General features: G+C 44.2%; 2 protein-coding genes across 2 annotated transcripts in view; one reads left to right on the top strand and one right to left on the bottom strand.

The window, feature by feature from the left end:
• The window catches only part of Reln (reelin), a 323,527-nt gene extending 319,367 nt beyond the window's left edge, over window positions 1–4,160 (top strand). The window contains exon 64 of the mRNA XM_013034723.1: window positions 3,071–4,160. Within this exon, the coding sequence (XP_012890177.1) occupies window positions 3,071–3,167 (97 nt within the window). The 3' untranslated portion in view covers window positions 3,168–4,160. The remainder of the gene's footprint in view (window positions 1–3,070) is intronic.
• A 12,366-nt stretch (window positions 4,161–16,526) lies between these two features.
• Window positions 16,527–23,011, bottom strand: part of LOC105999652 (NUAK family SNF1-like kinase 2) — a 15,231-nt gene continuing 8,746 nt past the window's right edge. The window contains 3 exon segments of the mRNA XM_013034724.1: window positions 16,527–16,942; window positions 16,945–17,069; window positions 21,598–21,791. Coding sequence (XP_012890178.1) covers window positions 16,527–16,942; window positions 16,945–17,069; window positions 21,598–21,791 — 735 coding nt within the window.

Genomic DNA, 23,011 nt, shown 5'->3' on the forward strand with positions numbered 1-23,011 from the left:
ATGCAAAGTGCTATCATGTGCCTTGGGTTAAATAGTACCTGCTTTTATTAAACTTAGAACAAAAAATATTTTCCATTATAATTGTAATGATGAAATAAATCTTTAAAGCTCCATTGCCCCTGTTATTATTTATTAGGTTATCTACAGCTATAAATCTACTTGCATCAAAATAGGCTTGTGGATATGTGCCCTCCCCAAATGAATAAAGTGTGAGGATTTTAAATGTGTTCATTCTCCTACTAATCTTATAAATTTTAGGAGGCATAATAACTGTCCTGTAACCATGTCACTTTATTAAATGGTGCAAGAGTCACATAGTATTTTGGTATAGCTCTCCATCATGCTTGATTTTAAAGGGCTTATGAACTGGAAAACTCATTAGATTCCAACCTAGCTAACTCCAAAGGTTTATATTTCACATAACCAAATTGCCAGCAAGGCTCAAGAATCTTTGGAAAGTGTGGCCATTTTAATATGACTGTATAAACCATAGCACCTAAAAACAACACATATGCACACCATATGCATATCAACATTCTCAGGAACCAAAGATAGGACAGTTATATATAAACCTATTCCAAATTAAGACTATGCAGCGAATCCAAATGCCTCTATATCATTTTTAAACTGCTACCCTGGATTGATTTGCTCGCATTAAAGACTTGCAACCTGCTAATATTTGTTTCCTGACACATAAAGATGGGAAATTTAAATCAACTTCATTTAAATAATTTCATGGTGAAGTTACTTTAAGCTATTGAACATGCACCTTAAATTTTGTTACAATTAACTGTTCCTTTGTTCCCTTACATCGCAGTAACTGTCACATCAGCCTAGCTTGTATTCAGATAATTAAATATCCTGAGTGTTCTGAGTTTATCTTTTTTAATGTAAAATACTTTAACTATTTAAAATTCTTTGAGTACTTTATAACTTGAAACATGTTTTCAACAAATAATTTCATTGCTTTAACTTTGTAATTATTCCTTAGCATTAAAGAGTAATGATTTACAACAGGAATCCAATCAGTAAGTCACCAAAAGTTGGATAAACATGCCTTGACCATAAGCAGGAAGAAGGCCCCGTGCTGGGGTGGGGGTGGGGCCCAGGGGTATCAGGCCCTCATACCAATAGAAGTTTAGATTTCAGGAACACAAACTCCATTCAAAACAGGAAACAAGCTCCGTGAGAGTTCAAACTAGAAAAAGCTAATCACTTTCAGACAGCCAATGAGAAATGTGTTACTTGAATGGCAATAGACATTTAGGAAGAGATGTTTGAGGTGGGCCAGTGAGGCATTAAGTAAGGCAGACCGAGAAGATTGGAGACAAGTTTGAATAAAATGCTCTGTGTAGGAGAGTGATGGAAGAGATGACCTGAAAAACAACAGGATTAAACCTGAAGAGGATCTGAAATGCCTGGAAACGTTGGCTTAGATGTTGGTCATAGACCAGAGAGTTAGGAATGTTCTGAGCAAGCATCTGAGAGAGCTTATTGCAACTGATGTGCAAAATCAAATGTACGAGTGTATGTAAAATAGACACAGGTTGCACACACACACACACACACACACACACACCCTCTTACATTTATCCTAAGTGTAAACTATACTTTTCTTCCTACATTCTTTTTTGTTGGAGTTTTTAACTAAAGGAAAAGAGTTGAGGTAAGGAGGCTGGCTTAGGGGAGCACTATTAATAATAGCTCAGGGAGAGGGCTAGGATAGACCTGGGGGGCTGGCAGCAGGACAGCAAGGGCCAAACGGAAGGTTTTGTGAATAATGAACAGGATCTCTTCTTCTGACATTTAATTCCGTACATTGAGTCATTGTCCTTTTGTATAGCCTGATGTTACATCGGTAGCAGCTAGTACTTACAGCAGCTAATAAAAATGGATTTGTCTCATCCTTCCACAATGAAACTGAAACATAAATAGTGTGCGTGATATTGTCACATGGAATGACAAAGGCGGGTGGTAAGCCTACCTGAAGACAAACCAATCTCTAGCATTTTATTATTATGTACTAAAAGTTTTGTAAAGTTCTTTGTTTCAAAGTTCTCCGTATTTTACAAGTTTTACAACTTGTATACCTTGTATACCTAACTAATATATGTACGATAACCTACTAGGTAAACAGCATCATTTTGTACTTTGTTAATACTTTGATGATTGATAAATGGTAAGACGGCACTGCTCAGTGGATCATTTCCCACCCTGCACTTTTCTCTAACTCAAGTTCATGTCACGTCAACCTTCACAGTGGATCCTATCTCCTGACATTATGTTGTGCCCCTTGTATTTTATGTTTCCATGAAATTACAGAGGAAAGGCTCAGTGAATTGATAGTTTCACACTTCCAAACTGCATAATTGATACAACATATAAATATGTGATCCATCAGGTCTTTGTTGAGAGAATGATGTTTTTAGTGGTGAGAGAGATCATGGCCTTTATAAGTACACTGCCATGGCAGTGTTGTGTTACTTCATAAAGATCCCTGAGACCCACTTTTCAGCATTCTTAACAGCTTCTCATGTATCTATTCATGAATGTCCGTTTGTACATACGTGGGGAAAATACATACACATATACATATGCTTCACATGCAGTTACACCTTCTTAATATCTTATGACCATTCTTGAGTGCAGTGTCTGTTTCATAACGCCATGTTTGTAGAATGCAATCCCACTTGCCTACTGAGAAAGACAATGCAGTTTCACCCCATTGTCCTTTGAGATGGCATAAATTAGAAAGTTCTGGGTAATTCAGCTAATGAGTTTGCTTTTTCTTTTGTCAACTTAAAGTTAAAATATTTATTAAAGTAACCAAGTTATTTCTGCTACCTGTTAAAGTTTATGCAAGTAAGCTAATGGGCATAGTTTATATTTCCTCTAAAATGGAGTACTCAGGAAGAATATTTCTGTCCCGGGGCAGTGGTGTCCTCATGACTTAGGAGCTCTGAAAATGTTCAAGTCCCAGGGAAACGAGGGCCTTACATCCACCAATGAGACTGACATACTTTTTCTCCTTTCCCTCCCTGCCTGCATCCCTTGTTTTGATTTTTAACAGCACTCGCAAACAAAATTACATGATGAATTTTTCACGGCAACACGGGCTCAGACACTTCTACAACAGAAGACGAAGGTCACTTAGGCGATATCCATGAAGAATCTAAGCTTATTTTTCTTTTCTTCCAATCTGTGACGTGTTGCTTTCCCTTCTTTTAAACCTCTCACTGCATCTGACATCAGGAAGTATCTGCGAAGGACTTGGTGGTGAATGGAAAGCCCTTCTCCGGAGCAAGTGTATACCACTTCCCCACACTGTGAACTAATGACAAGTGACTTATTCACTCATGAGTAAATGTCTTCATGTTGATGTGTCCGTGAAAGTTGTGATCTGTTGTAATCAGTTACAGTGACAGTATTAAAAATAAGAAATAGTATAACAGGGGGAAAAAAGTTTAAGCACAAAAAATTTTAAGAGATTTTATGTTTAAAATGGGATTTAGCACCGTATTTAACTTCTTGATCACAAAGCTATTTAAGTGAGTTGTATTTCAGCTTTGCATCATGTTTTATATGATTAAATTATCATTGTTTGTCCTTTATGTATTTCTCCTGCAATATAACACATTGAATCTGAACTTACTTATTATGTTGCAATATTTTGCTGCTGAATTTTGGTCTACTTATATCCTGCAGAAAATTAATTGAAATACCTATTCAAGAAGATAGTTGTAAAAATATTGTATTTCCTTTAATATACTCCTTTAAATGGATGTTGATTTAGCGTTGTTTTGTGGATAAGAAAAATGCTTGACTTTGAAATATTTTCTACTTAAAAATTGTGGCTGAAGACCCCATCTTCCTCCCACAACCAAGTTCCCATTACCTTGTCTACAAAAAAAAAAATCTTTTAAGTGTTCTTGTGGCTGATTTACTAACAGTAACCTCCATTTGTGTCTGTGGTAACAAAGTGATTTGTGAAGCAGTGGATGTTTTTCATTGTGTTCTCTTCATGAGTTGTTTTCCCTGCGGGTCATGTTCATATCTTCTGATGAAGTTGTACCAACACCAGCAACAGTGTAATGGCCCTGTCACCCTGGCTCTCTTTATTAGAATAACTGAAGGTTACACTCTAGGGTGAACCAAGCTCAAATCCAATGCTCAAATAAAATTATGTTCAAAATCCACCTAAAGTTCATTTGTCTTTATTCATTTTTAAGTAACTTTTATGTAAGACATGTTAAGTCCAGCCAGGTTTGGAAAAGAAGATATCAAATAGTCAGTCATACTACTTGTTGTTACATCATTAGTAATAGCCTTCATAGCTATTTTTTCTCTTTCCAGCTATTTGTCTATACATTACTTTGTATTTACAAAGCCAATAATGATTTCTGAAAATGACACAGCACCTGGCTCATAAAATGTGTTCATGTGTTCGCTCAGCAAATATGTATTGAGAAGTGTTTGCCATATGCTGGGCAGCGTTGTAAGTGTTAAGGATGAAAGGCTGATTCAGACACGGCCCCTGCTTGTTTATAACACACACAAAAATTAACATTATGTTGGTGTTGAATTTGTTTTCAAAAGGATTAAAAATATCTGGGAAAATAATTCAAATCTAGACATTTCAGCAATGATAAACTTTCACAAGACTGTGAAAAATCACAAGGCTTCATGAAAATCTCTAAAGCTGAACCTAAATATACCTCGAATGAATAAATGAGTAATCATTCCAAGAAATAATATGCCCTGGGAGAGAAATATCTTTTTAAACATTTAAATGTGAAAGATATAACTGATTTTAGATGCATTTTCCTACCATGGTCATTTTATTTACTCATCATATACATATATATTCATTTGGGGGTTAAGAACACTTGATACCTCTTAATAAGACAAGTATGCATCACTTTGCTGTGGTCACACAGTCAGCTACCTTGAACTATTCATATTGCATAATCAAAACTTGGTCCCTTTCAACTGCCATCTCCTGATCTACTCCCCCTGCCACTGGACACCACCATTCTATTCTCTGCTTCTTATTTTGATGGTTTTAAACTTTGAATACAATGGAAAGTGGTATTTTTTAAATCACAAGTATGAAGTAGGAATAAATCTAAAAACCTATGTGTAACACACCATAAATGAAGAAATAGACCACGGTGATGAGTTGGAAGTCTATTGGTATGTAAAAGTGCTATAAGCATTCAATGCAATCCCAGCCAAAATTCCCGCAGGGATTTTTATAGAAGTTGGAAAACTGATGCCATAATTCATAAGGAAATACAAAGGATCAAAAATAGCCAAATTACTTTGACAGAGAAAAACCTGAAAACACAGCTTCCTTACTAAACAGCTGGTAATCAAGCAACATGGTACCGGCCTCAGACAAAGCAATGAAAAATAATGGGGTGTCTAGGAACAGAGGAAAACATAGATAAGCAGCTAAATTTTTTTGGTCCAAAGTACAAACAGGCAACTTGATTGAAATTCCAACAAATGGAACAATTAGCTATCCATTTGCAAAAAAATGAAGTTTCATCAATATCAGGAATTAGGAGCAAGACAGAATTGCTAGAGAAGTGATGTATAAAAAATGTTTTTTATTTTTGCCACCAAATTAAGATAGGTAGTGTTAGCTCATGTGTGCAATCCTCACTACTTGGGAGAGCTGAAGATCAAGGTTTGAAGCAAGCAAGGGCAGAAAATTACATAAGACTCTCCCAGTTAACCACCAAAACAAATGCCTGAAGCAGAGGGGTGACTTCAGTGGTAGAGTGCCAACATCACCCAAGTGATTGCTTGAGATCCTGAGTTCAAGCCCCATTACTAGCTCAGCTTTAACCAAAACATATTTATTAGGCGTCCATGGGAAAGTTTTAAGCAGAGAGCTTTCTATTTGTCTTCCTTGACCAAGACTATTAGGGAAAGTTGGAATACGTTAAGAAAAGAAGCTTGGAAGCTAGAATTAGTAGGGAGGCCTGAGACAACAGCTAATGGATCCTTTTTAATTATGTGATGAAGATTTTACTTGGGTTTCATACTTCTCCAAAGTAACTGCTCATATGTAATAGTACAGTATTAAAAGATTTTTTAATTATTATTGAGAAGAAAAAATCAGCTGTTAAAAGAACTGTTCAAAAGTGACAGGGCTATTTTATTAGTGCATTTCCCATTGAATCTTTTGGGTACTTATTATAAATGAATTTCAGTGATTAGTTTTTAATCCAACATAGATAGGAATTGATGGTGTTCTCCTGTCTGGACCCACTAGCCCAAACAGCAAAGGAGGAGATGGTAGACCTAGAAAATACAGCTTTTTATGAAGTATGTACTGGTAGAATAAAATATGTAAGTGAATTGTCAAAATGCACAGGCAAGTAAGTGTAGGAAATATTGCCTCCATAAATCTAGCGACAGTACACCAAGTTACACCAAAATTATTACAGTAGCCCCTTAACTTTGCTCCCTATAGAATGTATAGTGACAGGTCAGCAATTTGCAATCTTTACAATCACCTCGCAGAAAATAAACAGCTCCTTTAAGGATGAAGAAGAAACTCGTCCCTCCTACATCTTTGTGTTTTTTTTTTTTAATCAGCAAATCAGGTACAAGGGGGTTTCATCATGATATTTCCATAAGTGTATATAAAGTACTTTGCTCATACTTGCTCCTTCTATTCTTGTTTTTATTTGCCTGTTTGTTTGGTGCCAGTTCTGGAGCTTAAACTCAGAACCTGAGTACTGTCCTTTTCCCCAAGACCGGTGCTGTGCCACTTGAGTCAGGGCTCTACTTCTGACTCTGGTGCTTAATTATAGATGAGGGTTTCAAATATTTCCCGCCCAGGCTGGTTTTAAACTGCTATCCTCAGACCTCAATCTTTTCACCTAAAAATTAGTCTACTGGATTTGCACACCAGGTCTAGTATTTGATAGTTGAGAGACTTGGGCCGGCATACTGCCTCTGTCCTACCTTAGGCTGCCCTGGCAGATTAGCTTTTATCTCCCAGAAAATAGGCCTGAATCTCGATTGGAAAAGATGCCCAGGAATTAATAGAGCAAGAGATAACCAAATGCATTGTGCCTTTGCGATAGACAAGATTTTTCATCTCAAATCATGATTAAGGTTGGAGGTATAGCTCATGTGGTAGGTGTTTGCTGAGCAAGTGTTAGGCCTTGAGCTCAAACACCAGTACTACTTTTAAAAAATCCTCACTACGTCCTGTGCTACTTGTGACTAGGGCAGATACAAGTTTGGGAAGCCCAAAGCTTATACAATTTGGTGAGCTCTGCTTAGGAAAAAAAATTGTGAATGCATAATTCAGTTAAAATCTGAAAACAAATCACAACAGATTAAAAATGTAGAAACTTTTAAAAGTTGACCTATGTCATAAAACGTTGTCTGCAACTGCCATCCTTCAAGAAACGATGGATCTGAACCACACAAAGTCAGCCAGTACCTAGCGTATTCAGGTGCATGAAATATGCTCTTCCCACAGAAATGGACTACTCACCAACTCTTTCTTTGAAGTAATAGTAACTAAATCTTTTCAATTTGATGAAGTCTCTGAATCTACAGATCCAAAGCTCAGACAAATTCATAACAGGATAAATACAGAAGGATTATTCCTTTGTGCATCATAATTAAATGGATAAAAACTGGTGATAAATAGAAAAATCTTTTTTTAATTTTAATTTTTATTTTTTGTGAACATACTGTACAGAGGGGTTACAATTACATGGGCAAGATAATGAGTACATTTCTTATCAAGCATTGCAGCCTCCTCCTTTGTTTACCCTTCACATCCCTTCCCAGCCTCCCCCGGCCCCCACACCCAATCCCCACCCCCACCCCCGGCACCAAAGTTGTAAAGTTCGTTTTGGACATGACAACTTGTACTTCTCATAGTTGCATCGGGTCCACCTGTATCCTTAAGTGACTTGTTTTTCCCCATCTCCTCCACAAATTATACCGACATCAAATATAGTGAAAGCAAGGGTTATACTGTGGGGGAGGGACATACAAAGCTACAAAGAAATAATCTTATAAATGAGTTAGAAACAAATGCATGAAAGAAAAAAACACTTAAATACATATCTAAAGTTCATTTTCCTAACATCACATTATCTGTAGAAAAATCTTAAAATGATCATCTTCCCACTTTATGTGTAATGTCAGTTCCTCCCCAGTGCTGTGGATGCAGTCCTCTCCTCTCAGAAAATCTGCTGTGAGAAGAGTGAAGAGTCTCAGACATTATACTGCCTGCAGATTAACACACAAATATGTAAATATTCCAATGTGGGTGGTTTTTTGAACACAGTGGAATGTGTCCACAATAGTAGTCTCTATCACTCTGAAGAGTCCAATGAGGAGGATCTCTGTGAAGTGCTAGAGTTATTTCTCTAAGATATTGGAATGTGGGGAAAGCTGTTGCGAAAGAGAGGGCCAGGTGCCAGTGGCTCACGCCTGTAATCCTAGCTACTCAGGAGAGTGAGATCTGAGAATCATGGTTCAAAGCCAGCCCAGGCAGGAAAGTCAGTGAGACGCTTATCTCCAATTCACAACCAGAAAACTGGAAGTGGTGTTATGGCTCAAGTGATAGAGTGCTCGCCTCCAGCTGAAGAGTTCAGGAACAGGGCCCAGGCCCAGAGTTCAAGCCCCATGACCGACACAGAGAGAGAGAGAGAGAGAGAGCACACTATAGAGCATCTCACTTTTTGTGTCACTTTATTAAAAGAAACAGGAAGGACAAAGAGACAATCATACAGTTGTCTGTTCACAGACGATGAGCGGGGATGGGGAACGCAGATGGGAGGCCCCTTCAGCCAGTTTGCTGTGAGTTTTCATTCTGGGAACCATGTGAGCATTCTGCCAACTGGAAAAGGGAAACGCTGGGAAAAGGATGAAGGTGGAGGAAACTCAACTATAAATAACAGCAGTGCCTGGCTCCCAAAGTTGTGCTGATGAGCATTAACACAGAGTACTTTCCAACAACTCTGGCACACATAAATACCACACAAGGGTTGACAACCTTGCTGTGATAGTTGTGACTATGGTGCTACCCTGCAAGTGCTATGTCCAGGTGGCTACAGCTTTGCTTGGACGTTTTGTTGTGCCCAGGTCTCAGGACCCCCACCAAGAACACCACCCAGAGTCAGACTCTACAGCTGTTTTAAGGTTTTATTTAAACGGGCTGCAGCTCAGGCCTCGTCCTACACTCCGACACAGCAACAGCAGAGCCCAGGAGGAGAGACCCAAGCTAAAGATTTGCAGGGCTTATAAAGGCACACAACCAACCAGGTGTTTGGATTACCACCACGGGTTGCTCTGCTAGAAACAAGCAACAAGTGGTCACTGCCTCAAAACTTTAACCCTTCAGTTTGAGTCTCTGACAGCCCCTATGCATCACCCAGGATCTTATTAAAAATGCATATTTCATGTGGTAGCTAGAATGTGTCTACAAGTCTATTATCACACTGGGTGGTCAGCAAAGGGTTAAAAATGAATTAACTGAAGTGTAATAAGACTCTACGAAGAGCCCAAATAGTATATGCTTTAAAAAGCCAAACAAGAACCAGAAAATGTGTCGTTGAGAGGGGAGGGTGGGGAAGAGAGGAGAGGGGTAGAAGAATGAAAGGGGAATTGGGGGAATGCAGGCAAGAATTCATTGTATATACCACAGAATTGAGACGGATGAGCAAAGGGCTGGGTTCAAGGAAGGTGAAGATGTTGAAGGGGATCAGGATGCGCTGTACACATACACTGCTGCGTTAAATTGCAACAAGTTCAGTACATAACCTAAAACTAGAAAACAGATACACTTGCATAGAGGAGAAAGGAAGGGAGGGAGGGGAATGAAGAGGAAGGGAAGATTAAGGGAGAGAGCAAGAAAGAAGAAAGGAAGGTCTCACCTTGTCTCAGGTAAATCACAAGTCAGTTGTGTCTAAGCTTCCTCACTTATAAAGTAAGGATTAAAAATAAAAGTGAAGTGGGGCTGGGAAGGTGGCTCAGTGGTAGAGCGCTTGCCTTGCATGCCTGGGGCCCTGGGTTCCATTCCTCAGCACCATATAAGCAGAAGAAAAAAAAAAAGCCGAAAGTGGCACTGTAGCTCAAATGGTAGAGCGCTAGCCTTGAGCTGAAGAGCTGAGGGACAGCGCCCAGGCCCAGAGTTCAGGCCCCACGACCAGACTCAAATAAATAAATAAAATAAAATAAAAGTGAAATAAGTGGTGGTTTGGAAGGGGTGGGTGAGAATATTGAAAGGGGTGACATTAATCAAAATGCACTGTATTCACAAACTACTTTGTTGAACGGCAACTCCTTCGTGCAAATATTTAAGGCTAATAAAATTATTCCCTTCTAAATGTGAGGGGGGGATAAAAATAGAAATACTTATCTCATTCTCCATCCCAGCCCTGCTGATTCAGAATCTGCATTTTAAACCAGATTCTCTGATGGTTTGTGTGCTCATTGTGGGTTAAGAAGACATAATGGTGAATTGGTTCACTAGACACTTTGGAAATGAACTGTACAACTTGGGGGAGGGGAACTGGGAGAAAATGAGGGAGGGGTGACACTGTTCGAAAAGAAATGTACTTATTACATGACTTACATAACTAATGCCTCTGTGCATCACCTTTGCAATGAAATATTAGGAGGGAGGAGGAGGCGGCGGCGGCGGCGGCAGATATATCCTGGCCTACAGGATACAGCTGTGCAAAGGCAGATGGCAAAGGACAAGTGGCAAATCATACCGGATAGACCTGCACCAGGGATCCCCACTGCTCCTTAGTGATTCCTGTTAGGGTTTGTTGTACGATGTCCAAAACGCCCCAGGAAAAGTAAAGGCGTCAGAGACACATCACCGCCAAGCAAGCAGCAGCTCCTGCGCCAGGACGCGCGCGGCTGCAGTGCCCTTGACCACAGCGCCCTCGTGTGGAGAAGACCGGGAGTTTCCGTTCCTTCCGGCTGTAAGTCCCCAGGTGTCCCCAGACTTTCTCACTTTAACCTGGTCCCAAATCGTTGGTTCACCCCCCGCGTGACCTGTGACCTCCGTGTCCCCTGGCAGAGCAGAAGTTCGCGGCGAATCTGGTAGCCCTCCCCACGCCAAAACCAGAGGACAGCGCGGACGCGGACCCTGGCCCCGGACCGCAGCCCGCGCGGCTCCCTAGAATCCATGGCCTTGACACCCGAGGGCATCTTAGAAAGTTCTCGGCGCTCTGCGGGAGCCCTGGTCTGGCAGGTCCGGGCGGCCCGCGGCCCCGGCAGCGGCAGCTCCGCCCGGGGCAGCCCCGGGGCAGGCCGGTCGGTGAGTGCGCGGTGGACCCGGGTCCCGAGCGCGGGCGGGAAGGCCGGACGGGCTCCGGGCCCGTGCGCCCTCGCGGGTCTCTGGCTGCGCTCGCGGCCCGGCCGCTCCGTCCCTTCCCAGCACTGCTGACCTGCCGAGCCCTGCACCCCTCAGCGCCTGCAGGCTAACGTCGGCGGCGTTTTCCTTTGCAACCCTCCCCTTGGTCGCCCCTCAAACTTCCATCCCAGAATTGCGCCCTGAATCTTTACCTCGTGGCATCCCTTTGCTATCTACCCCAACACTTCCCTGCTTATACATTTTTTCACTTGCTCCTATGCTCCCTGAGCTTGCTCGCAAACGAGTCCCAAAGCCACCCTTGGAGGCCTTCTAGGCTGCCTGGATCCAAATCGCATCCAAACAGGATGCTCTCAGTTGTTTCTACAGCCTCTGTCTGGAGACCAGCATGCCTCCAATTACATCTTGTGAGTTCCTCTTTCCCCACCAGGGTGCCTTGGGAAGGACACTGCGCCTCTATCGAGCTACCCCACCAGTCTAAGCCCCCGCTTCCACTTCTCATTAACAAAGTGGCTAAGAGCCTTTTGGTCCTGAAGGAATGGCTTGCTGCTGCTGGAGATGGCAGCACCTTGTCTTTTCCTTCGTGTTCAGAGCTCAGGATCTCCCCGTGGCTGTGCTTAGTAGGTTAACCATCTACTGCTTGATTTCCTCCTCCCTCCCTCCTTATGATAATAATAGGAATATCAAGCCTCCAAGGCTAAGTCCTCTTAATAGCTAGGACTACAGGCAAGACACTAACTCCCAATCAAACTTCAGTCCTCATGGTGAAAATGAAGGACACAAACTCAGAATACATGTGATCTTGTCACAGGAATATCAAGTTTTTAAGTTGATGAGCACCACAGGAATGATATTAGACACTGTGTCCAATGTAAGAAAAAAGACAAAAGAAACAGAGGTGTGTGCAGTGTGTGAGCGTTGTTGGAGGTGGCATCAGAGGGAAGCTTGTCTGCAGGCGTGTTGAGCAGGTCTGCAAGGCGAGTAGCATGGCGATGGTTTTCTGCTTCTCCACTTGAGCTGCAGGAGGAAAGGAAACTCAGAGACTGAATTGCACAGAACAACACTTGACAAGTCACCATCCCTTCCTTCTGAAACTCTATCCCTTTCCACAACTACACAACACTCCATTCCCCCCCCCAACCCCGTACCCTCCTTTCTCTTAACCTCCCCACCCCACTCCCAGACAGATAACCAGTCAGAGGTGATGAGCTAAAAGGATTTCCTTGAAGCATCGACAAAACACAGAGCACAGCTCAGGGCCCACCTGCTTGTTTGCAGGCAGTCCATGCTGTTCTCCACTCTCAGGAGGAAGCACCACCTTTGGGGTTCTCTTAAAGAGGCAGGCAGCCGCAGCATAGATTTTTGGAAGCAGTGAAGAATGTTCTTTTGAGCCCCTTCCAGCCCTTCCTCTGTCATGTGTTGGGATGGGTCTTTCTGAAGTGCTTGGGGGAAGTTTCCTGAACTTTTCCTTCTCCTCCTCCCCATCCCACTGCTCCTCCGTGCTCCTCCTCCTCCTCCAGTGGTGTTCTCAGGCTTCCAGGATTGGGGAGGGTGAGGCGCTCTGCCCTCAGCTGACACCCTGCAGCTGGGCTCTGATCCTCTGGAACCGAGGCAGGCAAGCTGCTCTCCATCCCCCCTCTTTGCCTCACCTCCAGGTGTTCTAGAGGATGCCTGAGAGAGCAGCAGCCCAGCTGCGCTCCTGCCTCGCCAGGTCAGATCACTGGGTTGGCCTAAGGGGAGTGAGATTGCCGCTGTTTGCCCTGCTGGAACAGCTGGACACTTGCTGCCCTCGTTCTCCCCCTTGGCCCCTTAGGCGGGGACTCCAGAGGAGGCAGGGAGAACAGAGGAGAGACCCTCCTTGAGCTGCTCGGCCGGCAGGCAAGCAGCAGAGTGACAAGCAACTGTACAGACTCTCTTTGGGGGCTCATTGTGGGAGGAAGGGCGTGCAGGTCAGGGGTGAGGTGAAGGCCCAGGGCTGGGGCCTCACAGACAGAAGAGAATTGGCCCCCATTCCTGCTGCTCAGAGAGCATCGAATACCACACGGGGCTGTCCGCTGCTCCTCCCCTGTGCCAGATCCAAGGCCCAGGACAGCAGGGTCTCAATGTTCCAAGACAATCTCCCTGGGGGATTGTGAGGCTGCCTCAGTTTGCCTGAGCCAGGGATGGCGCATCCTCTGCCATCTACCCTCAGGGATGCATCCAGTCAGGTCAGTCATTCAGTAAGCAAAAAGTCCTAGCTCTAAGAAGAAGCATTTGCAAATCTAGAAACTGCTGTTACACACTTGTCTTTTCGGAACATGCCAGCTCTCCCTGTTCGCCCATCGCTGCCTACTTGTTTCCAGGCTGTCAGTGCTTTTCTCCACTCAGAGGGGATGAACCACTTTGTTTGGGAATCTTCTCTTGATAAAGCATTCAACAGCTCTGGAGTCTTCTCCAACACTTGTCGGTCCTCTCTTTAGAGGCCCTGCACCCCTGCCCTGGTCATTATGGAGCTGCAGGCAAACCAGTGGATTGACAAGATGTTTGCTGGGCCCCAGAGAGGAAGCAAGCGGCCCTCCCTCTCCCTCCTTATAGCTCTGGAGGATCTGTGTGCTGCTGCTGGACCTGGCGCAGCTTGTTTCTCTCTTTCTCCTCCTCTCCGCCCCTCCAGTTGTGTCCTGGAGCATCTGGACCTGAGCAGGAGAGGACCTTGTCTCTCCCTCTTCTGCGCCCCTGGGGGGTTGTGCTGTGGCTGGGCCTGGGCCAATTTGCTCCTCTCCTCTGAGGTTCTCCTCTGTGCCTTTCACTTGGCTTCTGAAGCTTCTGGGCCTGGGGCTCATAAGCTGCTCTCCACGTTCCCTCCGTGCCTCATGTCAAGGTGTTACAGAGAATGCAGAAGAGAACCAGCCCTGCTCCCCTTCTGCCTTTCCTTTTCAGTGTGTCCATAGGTCAGATCACAGGCCCAAGGGGAGTGAGATTGCTGCTGCTGCTGCTGGATCAGGGCGAGGCTTGATCCTATCAGTCTCCCTCTGTCCCCCATAGGAAGGGGCTCCGGAGGAGACAGGGGAAATACTTAGACATGGTGCACTTTCTGCTACCCTCCTGCTGCTGCTCAGCAGGCAGGCAAGCTGCAGGCTGACAAACGGGAGCCCTGTCTCTTTTTAGGGGAACATGGCAGCAGGACAGGGTAGATGTCAGGGGCAAGGCAGAGACCCAGGGGCCAGGCTCCTCTGATGGCAGGTGAGTCCTGCCTCTGGTCCTATTGCTCAAGGAGCATCTCTCCATCGCCCAGAATGCTCCATGTGCAGGTGTTATACCGGATGCATGGGAGATGGCCAGTCCTGCTGTCCTCCTGCTCCTCCTCTTCAGTGCTCTGGCAGGTCACTGGTTTGGCCCAAGGGGAGAGAGATTGCTGCTGCTGGAGCAGGGGGAGGCATGTTGCGCTCAGTCTCCTGCTCTGTGCCCCTTATGCAAAGGCTTCTGAGGAGGCAGGGAAAATATTCAGATGGGGTGCATATTCTGCCAGCCTCCTGCTTCTGTTTCTCTGCAGGGAGGGGACAGGCAGGGGCACTGCCTGGGGGAACATGGCAAGAACATGTTGTTAAGCTACAGGAGAGGCAGAAGCCCAGAGGACAAGCTCCTCACACGGCAGCTGAGGTCACACACTTGGTCCTGTTGTTTTAAGAGCATCGGATGAGTTGCCATGCTGGCATTAGATGGCCACACATCATGTAAATGATGGGAGAGCCTGGCCGCTCCAAGACAGTCTGTCTAGGACTTTTTGAGGCTACCCTAGTTGGCTAGAGCCAGGAGGAGTGCATCACTTGTTCTGGCCCTTGCTGGAGTCTCTGCTCAGGATTGACCACCATTAAGGAAGACAAAAGGCCTCATAACTCTGTGCAAAAATATTTCCTTATATTGAACTTGCCCCCTAGCACCTGTTGTTTGAGAATATACCAGCTTTTCCCTCTTACAGGCTTATTGACCATCACCACATACTTATTTCCAGGCTGTCAATGCTCTTACACACTCACAAAGAGGAACCACTTTCTTTGGAGATCTTCTCCTGCTGATACATGCAACAGCATCAGAGTCTTCCAAATACTTGCCAGTCCTCTCCTTTAGTTGTTTTCAGCCCCTGCCTTGGTCCTGTGTTGGAGCTGTAGCCAAAGAGCCCCAGATGAGATGAGATTTGTGCAGATTTTGGACCAGAGGAAAGAGAAATGCCACTTTCCATCTCCCCCTCTATGCACTTGGAGGACGTTTTTTCTGCTTTTGGGTCTGGAGGCAGCTTACTGCTCTCTTAATTCTCCTCTGCCCACCTTCAGTAGGTTTTGAAAGCCTTTGGAATGGGTGCAGGTAAGGTAATCTGCTCCTCCTTCTCTGTGCGCATAGAGGGGTTTTCCTCTATTGCTGTACCTGGGGGCATCTTGCTGCTCTCCTCCTCCTCTTTGTCCATTAACTTGGGTTATGAACTTCTAAAATTGGGGCAGACAAGCTGCTCTCCAGCTCCTACTCAGCGCTCCATGTGCTGGTTATAGAGGATGTATGGGGGAGATCAGCCCTGCTGACCTCACGCCTTTCCTGTTCATTTGCCTGGAAGCTCTGATCATTGCTCTGAACCAAGGAGACTAACATTGCTGCTGCTGGAGAAGGGAAAGCCTGTTGCATTCAGTTTCTCCCTGGTCTTCCTATAGGGGCTCCAGAGGAGGCCAGGAGACACACGGACATTATTCATGTCCTGCCACCCTCATGCTTCTGCTGCTCTGCAGCAGGCATGCAGCAGGGTGACAAGCAGCAGTACTGTCTCTCTTTAGGGGAACATGGCAAGAGGACAGTGTGTAGGCCAGGGACAAGGCAGAGACCCAGCGGAGCAGGATCCTCACAAGACAGGTTAGTTCTCACCCCTGGTCCTGCTGCTCCAGGAGCATCAGATACATTTTTCATGATGGCTTTAAAGGTCCTATCAGACAGACATGCTCACAACTGTTCTGGCTCAAATTCTAAGTAACAGCCTATTATGGCTAGGATTTTGGTGTCTGTCTCTTCTAGGACTATGAGCCTAGGGCATGGTAAGGCTGCCTCAGTTTGACTGAGTCAGGAGTGGCACATCATTTGCCACACCAAAGGTCTCTCTTTAGGATCTGACCTCAGATAGACTAAAATACCTTGGAGTTCAGAGGGAAAGAATTTTTGTATTATGAACTTGCCCCCTAATCCATGGTTTTTTGAGTACAACCCATGACCTGCCTTTATAGGGCATGTCGCCCATGACTGTAAAGTACTGCAGCACCACCAGGCTCCAAACATCCACCTTGGGGCCCTGGTAACTCTGCTGCTTGATCATCTCAGGGGCCCAGTAGGCCAGAGTCCCGCACTCCTCATCCAGCTGCTGCCCGGGCAGGAACCACGTACTCATGCCAAAGTCACATAACTTGGCTGTGCCCCTGCGGTCCAGAAGGATGTTCTCTGCCTTGATGTCTCTGTGCGCAATGCCATTGTCATGGCAGTATTTGACCGCCCTCAAGATCTGCCTGAACACAGGCCTGGCCTCCTCCTCCCCCAGCCTGTCCACCTTTTGCAGGTGATCCAGGAGGAGTACTCCATCACCAAGTACAATGGCTCCTCTGTTTCTACCACCTCGTAGAGCTTCACAATGTTTGGGTGTTCCACAGCCTTCAAAATGTCCAATTTGGTGGCAAAAAAGAGGCTGTCATACCTGTCAAAGACTTTAACAGCCACCAGGGTGTCCGTGGGCAGGTGCTTGGCCAACTCGATGGAGGCCTAGCCCCTCTCACCGATGGTCCTCAGCACCATCAGTTCCTCAGACAGGAACTCCTGTCTGAGGAACTGGCCTCACCTCTCTACTCTGGCTAGTCATCCTACACAGCACCCTAGCGATGCTGACCAGGGAGAAAATAAACGAACAAAGAAAGAAAACAAATCAAAGATAATCAAACAAAACAAAGCAGAACAAAATATAATGAAATGGAAGGAAATAGAGCAAAATAGAATGTAATGGAACAAAATGGAACAAGGTAGTAAAATACAATGAACTAAACTGTATAATATATATGTAACTGTAACCCTTCTGTATATCACCTTGTAATAAAGGAATGAAATGTAAACACAGTTTATGATAACTATAATAAATTGACACCAAAATGTAAGTAATGAATAATAAAATGAAACTGCTCTGTAATAAATACATATAATAAAACAAAATCTAATATGTAAATATAGAAGGAATAAATGAATAATAATATTAATAAAATGAACAAAACCTCTAAATGCTATCTAATATAAAACAAAGAAAGTAAAAAAAAGAAACAAAAACTTAACCAAAACTAAAATAATAAAAGTAAAAGAAATAAAGTAAACTGAAAATTAACGGAAAATGAAATACAAATACAAAAATTAAAACAGGAAAAGAAAAAAGGCAAAAAATAAATAAACCAAAGTCCAAAAGTCAAAGCCAAATTGCGATCTAGACCCACAAACCCAGCAAATCACCACGCAACAAACCAACTGAACCCCAGCCTCCTGACTTAACCTATGAGAGTCCACCTGTCACCACCCAACATATAGATACTGGTACTTCACCATGTCAAGGTGGCCACAGGCCCAGCCCATCTGTGCATTGCCCCCTGTGCTCACCTCAGTTCCTGGCCTTCAGAACAGTTCTTTTACATGTGTGCCTGGACTGGCCTTGCACTCAAGGCCTGGGCACTGTCCCTTGGCTTTTATACTCAAAGCTGGTGCTCTACCAGTTGGGCCACAGCCCAAATTCTATCTTCTTCATAGCTCTTGGAAGATCATGGACTCAGGGATTTCCAGTCCGGGTTGCCTTTGTATTGGCGCCCTCACATGCCAGCCTCCAGCTTAGCTAAGATGCCAGGCCTTAGCCTTATGCTTGCAGGACACTTTGAGTTCATTATAATTTGAGTGCAGTGCAAGTTTCTTGGTTGGTTATATCGATTGATATTGAATATTTCTGTCAATTGCAATCTAATCAGGGTGTGGGTACTCGTATCTATCATTCTAGCTGCTTGTGGAGTTAGAATTGGGAAGATTGCAGTTGGAAGCCAGCCTGGGGAAAATAGTCCATGAGAGCTCATGGCAAGGGAAGAAGCCGGCATCATGGGGCATGCCTCTCATCCCAGCTAAGCTGAAAAGTGAAAAATAGGATGGGATTCAGGCCCTGCCTACAACAAAAGCAAGTCCCGTCTCAAAAGTCACCAGCACAGATTTAAATGACTGGAGGCTAGATACAGTGTCAGAAGGTAAGCCTAAGGTCAAACACGTCACCCAAACTCACACCTGTAATATTCTGCATTATGCATATTGTTTCTGCTTTCATATTGCCATTGCTGTTAGAATGATCACATGAGGGCTACTTTGAACACGTTATCCTTTTTATTCAGTCCAAATGGAGGTCAAACACACGTGTGATATGCCATTTAGAACATATTCAGGTTCATTATGAACATTTATCTGCCTAACTGACCCAAAGATGTCCTCCAGGATTTCCTGGAAGTTTATTATTAATTTCCATATCAAAGCAAGTGCGGAGCTGGGCATCCGTGGCTCAACCCTGTAATCCTACCTAGTTAGGGGGCTGACCAGCTGACAACAGCTATTCCAGCCAGCCCAGGCGGGAAAAGCCAGGGGAATCTTATGTCCAGTTTTCCACCTGAGAACCAGAAGTGTCACTGTGGCTCAGAGTGGAAGACTGCTGGCCTTGAGCAAAATTGCTCCTAGACAGAGGCCTGGCACTGAGATCAAGACCCATGACCTACCAAAAAAAAAAAAGCAAGGGAGCCCAGAGAGAGATGTCACTCAATAGATCTAGCCTTAAACACACTAATTACCAACCCCCAAATCTTGTCAACAGTAGAGTGACCAGCATATGGGTCCTTCAGAAGTGAATAATGACATTGCTTTCAGACACAAAAGCAGAGGAATTTATTTTTACCTATCAATCTGCCCTGAAAAAGTGGTTTTTTTCATGGTGAATTTCAGGTTGCTTAGAGCTTTTCCTTAGAGGTAGGAAGAAAGGTGAACTCTGGCAAAGATACAGTTACGCTTCTACAAAATGGGCCTTTTTGTCTTGCTTACATAAAAAGCAGGGCATAATGTACATTTAATATGCCCATATTAAAATAAGGCTTATGGTGAAATACCAGGTTTGCAGTAATTTCTTTTTCTCTTTTTTATTTCCTCTGGTTTATTCCCTGTTGTCACTTTTGAATTTTGATACCCTTTGTCTTGTATGTAAGTTTATCTAATTTTGGGGAAAGAAGGAGAATCACAAACAGTGGGACACAGAGTGAACCAATGCAACTGTGACAATGATTAGACACTGTGTTGGAAATGAGCTTTAAAATTTGGGGGAGGAGGAAGTCAGGGGTTGGAAGGCATAGGTGAAAATGAGGGAGCAACACTGTTTAAAAAGAAATTGATTCATGACCTTACTTATGTTAGTGTAACCCCTCTGTACATGACCTTCATAATAAAATTTGAAAAATTAATACAGAAATGAAATTTCAAAGAAGAGAGAGAAGAAAAGCAACTCCTGCAATCAAATCTCTAAATAGTAGTGCATTAAAGCACCGTTTGCATGCAGGTGGCAACTATGACGTCAGTCATAAGGATGAAACCCAGGCCTGAAACCTGTGAGACAGGCCCTAATAGCCCCCGTCCAGACCTGACCCAAACATGCTTTTTTGACCTGGATTCCACATTCCCTTTGAGAAAAGCAGACCAGGAAGCTGACACTATCTTAAAGATGAGCATGCACTTGAAGCCAGGCACAAGTGGCATAGGTTTATATTCCTTGCTACTCAGAAGACTGAGATCTGAGGATCATGGTTCAAAGCCAGCGGGAGCACTAAAGTCCCCATGAGACTGATTTTTTATAAATAAAGTTTTATTGGAACACAGGCATGTTTGTTCATTTATACCCTGTCCATGAGTCTCTTGTTTCCAATTAATCACTCACAAACCAGAAGTGTAGCTATGACCCAAAGTGGTAGAGAGCTAGCCTTCAGCAGAAGAGCTCAGGGACAGCACCCAGACCCTGAGTTCAAGCCCCACAACCAACAAAAACAAAAGTAGGATGAGCACATTGAGGGCTAAGACTCAAAACTGCAGCTCTCCATGGTCCTTCTGTCTCTGCAAGTCTCACACAGTCAAGGGTCTCAGTGTCAGTTAACTGAAAAGAACCGCTCCTGCTAGTCACATCAAGTCAGCTGTGGCTAATTGATGAACTGCTTTCATGTTGAGATACTCTCCATTGTGATTAGGATGCAGTGTCTGGACTGAGAGAGGAGAGCACAGGGAGAAGAAGGGCTCTGGGGAGAGGATGTGGCTCAGTCTTTGTGGGTGCTAGAAAGCTTTAGCTCTCCTATGTGGAGCAGGGTCCTTAGGTAGAGAGAATATGCTCTCTACCTAGGAATGGGGATTGGCTAGGAGGGAGAGGCTTGGTCCTGTGTGGGTTCTGACTGGCTGTATTTCACAAATCCTAAGTAGAGACCTTACTAAAATAGATGCTAGAGTCTAGTTTGGGGGATGTGGTTTTGATCCTTGCAGAGCCTAAGGGGGTACAGTTTTCCTAGTTTAGATAGGATCCTTACTTAGAATACACCTTAGGGACTTGGTGTGGGGTCCTTGAACCTTGCAACCTCACAGGTGCCCACAAGCCACTTGCTCTGGCTGTCCTTGCCCATCCTGGTGGGTCTGTCCATTAGGTGCACATTTCACCTACCCAGCTGTGCACACCTCTGATCCTCGCAGACTAATAATGCCAACAGTGTTTTTCTTTGAAAATGTCCCGTTAGCTGCTGCTTTAACCTCCCTAACATAACAGCCCTGCACCCTGGAACTTTGCCTCTTGGCATCCCTTTGCTATCCACCCCAACACTTTGCCTCTTACATTTTTTTTCATACTTGCTCCCATGCACCCTGAGCTTGTTTACAAACTAGTTCCAAAGGGTCCCTTGGAGTTTCCTAGCCTGCCTGGATCCAAGCCACATAGGAAACAATCCTTAGTTGTTTCTCCAGCCTCTATCTGGAGGCCACTGCTGCCTCAAGTTAAATCAGGGTGGGTACCCCTTTCCCATGAGGGTCCCTTGGCTGGGACACTGGGCCCTTCTGTCCAACATCTCCACTTGCAGCCCCAGTTTCCATTTCACATCAACAAAGTGGCTAAGAGCCTTTCCGTCCTACAATAGGCTCTGGTCTCCTACCCACAAATCCTGTGTCCTTGCTTATGGCGTGCACGCCTCGCAGATCTGCCTGAGTAGTAAAGGCATGCTGGCTCTGGAGGCGACGGGGGACGTGGATGAGGACCAGTTTGTTTGGACTGCCTGCCTCCTCCCTGCCTGCGAGATTCTTCTGCTGCCCATGGTGGATGAGGTGGTATCAACTTGGTCTTTACAGCCTAAAACAAACATTAATGGAGTCTTTCTCTTGACAACAGAGAGTGTAAGCTTTAACTATCTGAAAACTGGGAACGGTGCATTTTTTTAAATTTTTATTTTCTGGAAGTAGACTTACAATAGTGTTGTCACTCAACAGAGCAATTTATAGATACAGTGCCTCATGATCAATGATAATCCTTCTGACATTTTCATCCAGACCTTGCAACCAACCCTTTCCCTTGTTTTTCTTAATTTTAAGGTATGTATTGAATTTTTTGCCATTTAGCAAAGCATTTTACGTCTAACTTGCAGGAACAGGGTATTTTCAGTGTAAGTGTAGGATCTAGGAATTTGAATTACACAATAGGAAAATATAAGTCTTGTTGAAGTTGAAATCTGAATGTGGAGATGATGCCAGGATCAAAGCCAGGGACTTACCAAAGCACGTTCTCTCCCACAGCCTGCACCTAAACTGAAACTCTTTTTTGAGGAGATCTTATGCCTTGTCCCCAAAGACCACCAAGGAGCCCATTCAGATGTAAGCACATGAGAGTTACAAGCTCCAGCCTGGACTCACAACCATCATGGACGCAGCAGGTCAGAGCTGAGAGCCCCGACCTTTAACAAATCATATCACACCGCAGGAAAATCATAAAAAAAATTCTAAAAGATGATTAGCCTAACCAATGGAGGGAACCGACATGGTACTGGGGATGGGCTGGCTCATGGAGTTGATGCTCTTCGAAATGATTGGCTAACACAGATGGTCTGAGTCCCGACCTGTGGTCTTTAACTTGCAGGAACATCTGGAACTTTGGGTTTTTCCTGTTATCTGCTGATTAGCTGTAGTTAGTGGAATTTACAGTGGAGGGTTGTTCCTGGAATTTGGGCCCAGGGGGATCAAGGGGAGTTACTGATACATTTCCTAGACAAAATGGAATCCAAACCTAAAATTGCTATATTTTGTTCGGGCTTACAATACTCATTTAAATTGCTTTATCATACATAGTATTGTTTTGTATCTGGAAGACAGGAATGCAGAAAGAGAAATTCAAACTAATTTGAATCAGAAAGAATCCAAGGGTACCAAATTCTTGGGCAAGATTCCTCTGGCTTGATACTTGAGTGCACTGTTGGAAAGTTTTCTAGGCTGTTAGGTAACACCTGATACCCAGTTCTGTTATGTAGTATTTCTCTCTCTCTCTCTCCCTCTCTCCCTCTCTCTCTCTCTCCCTCTCTC

The sequence above is a fragment of the Dipodomys ordii genome, unplaced genomic scaffold (assembly GCF_000151885.1).
Source record: "Dipodomys ordii isolate 6190 unplaced genomic scaffold, Dord_2.0 Scaffold195, whole genome shotgun sequence".
NCBI classification, from domain to species: Eukaryota; Metazoa; Chordata; class Mammalia; order Rodentia; family Heteromyidae; genus Dipodomys; species Dipodomys ordii.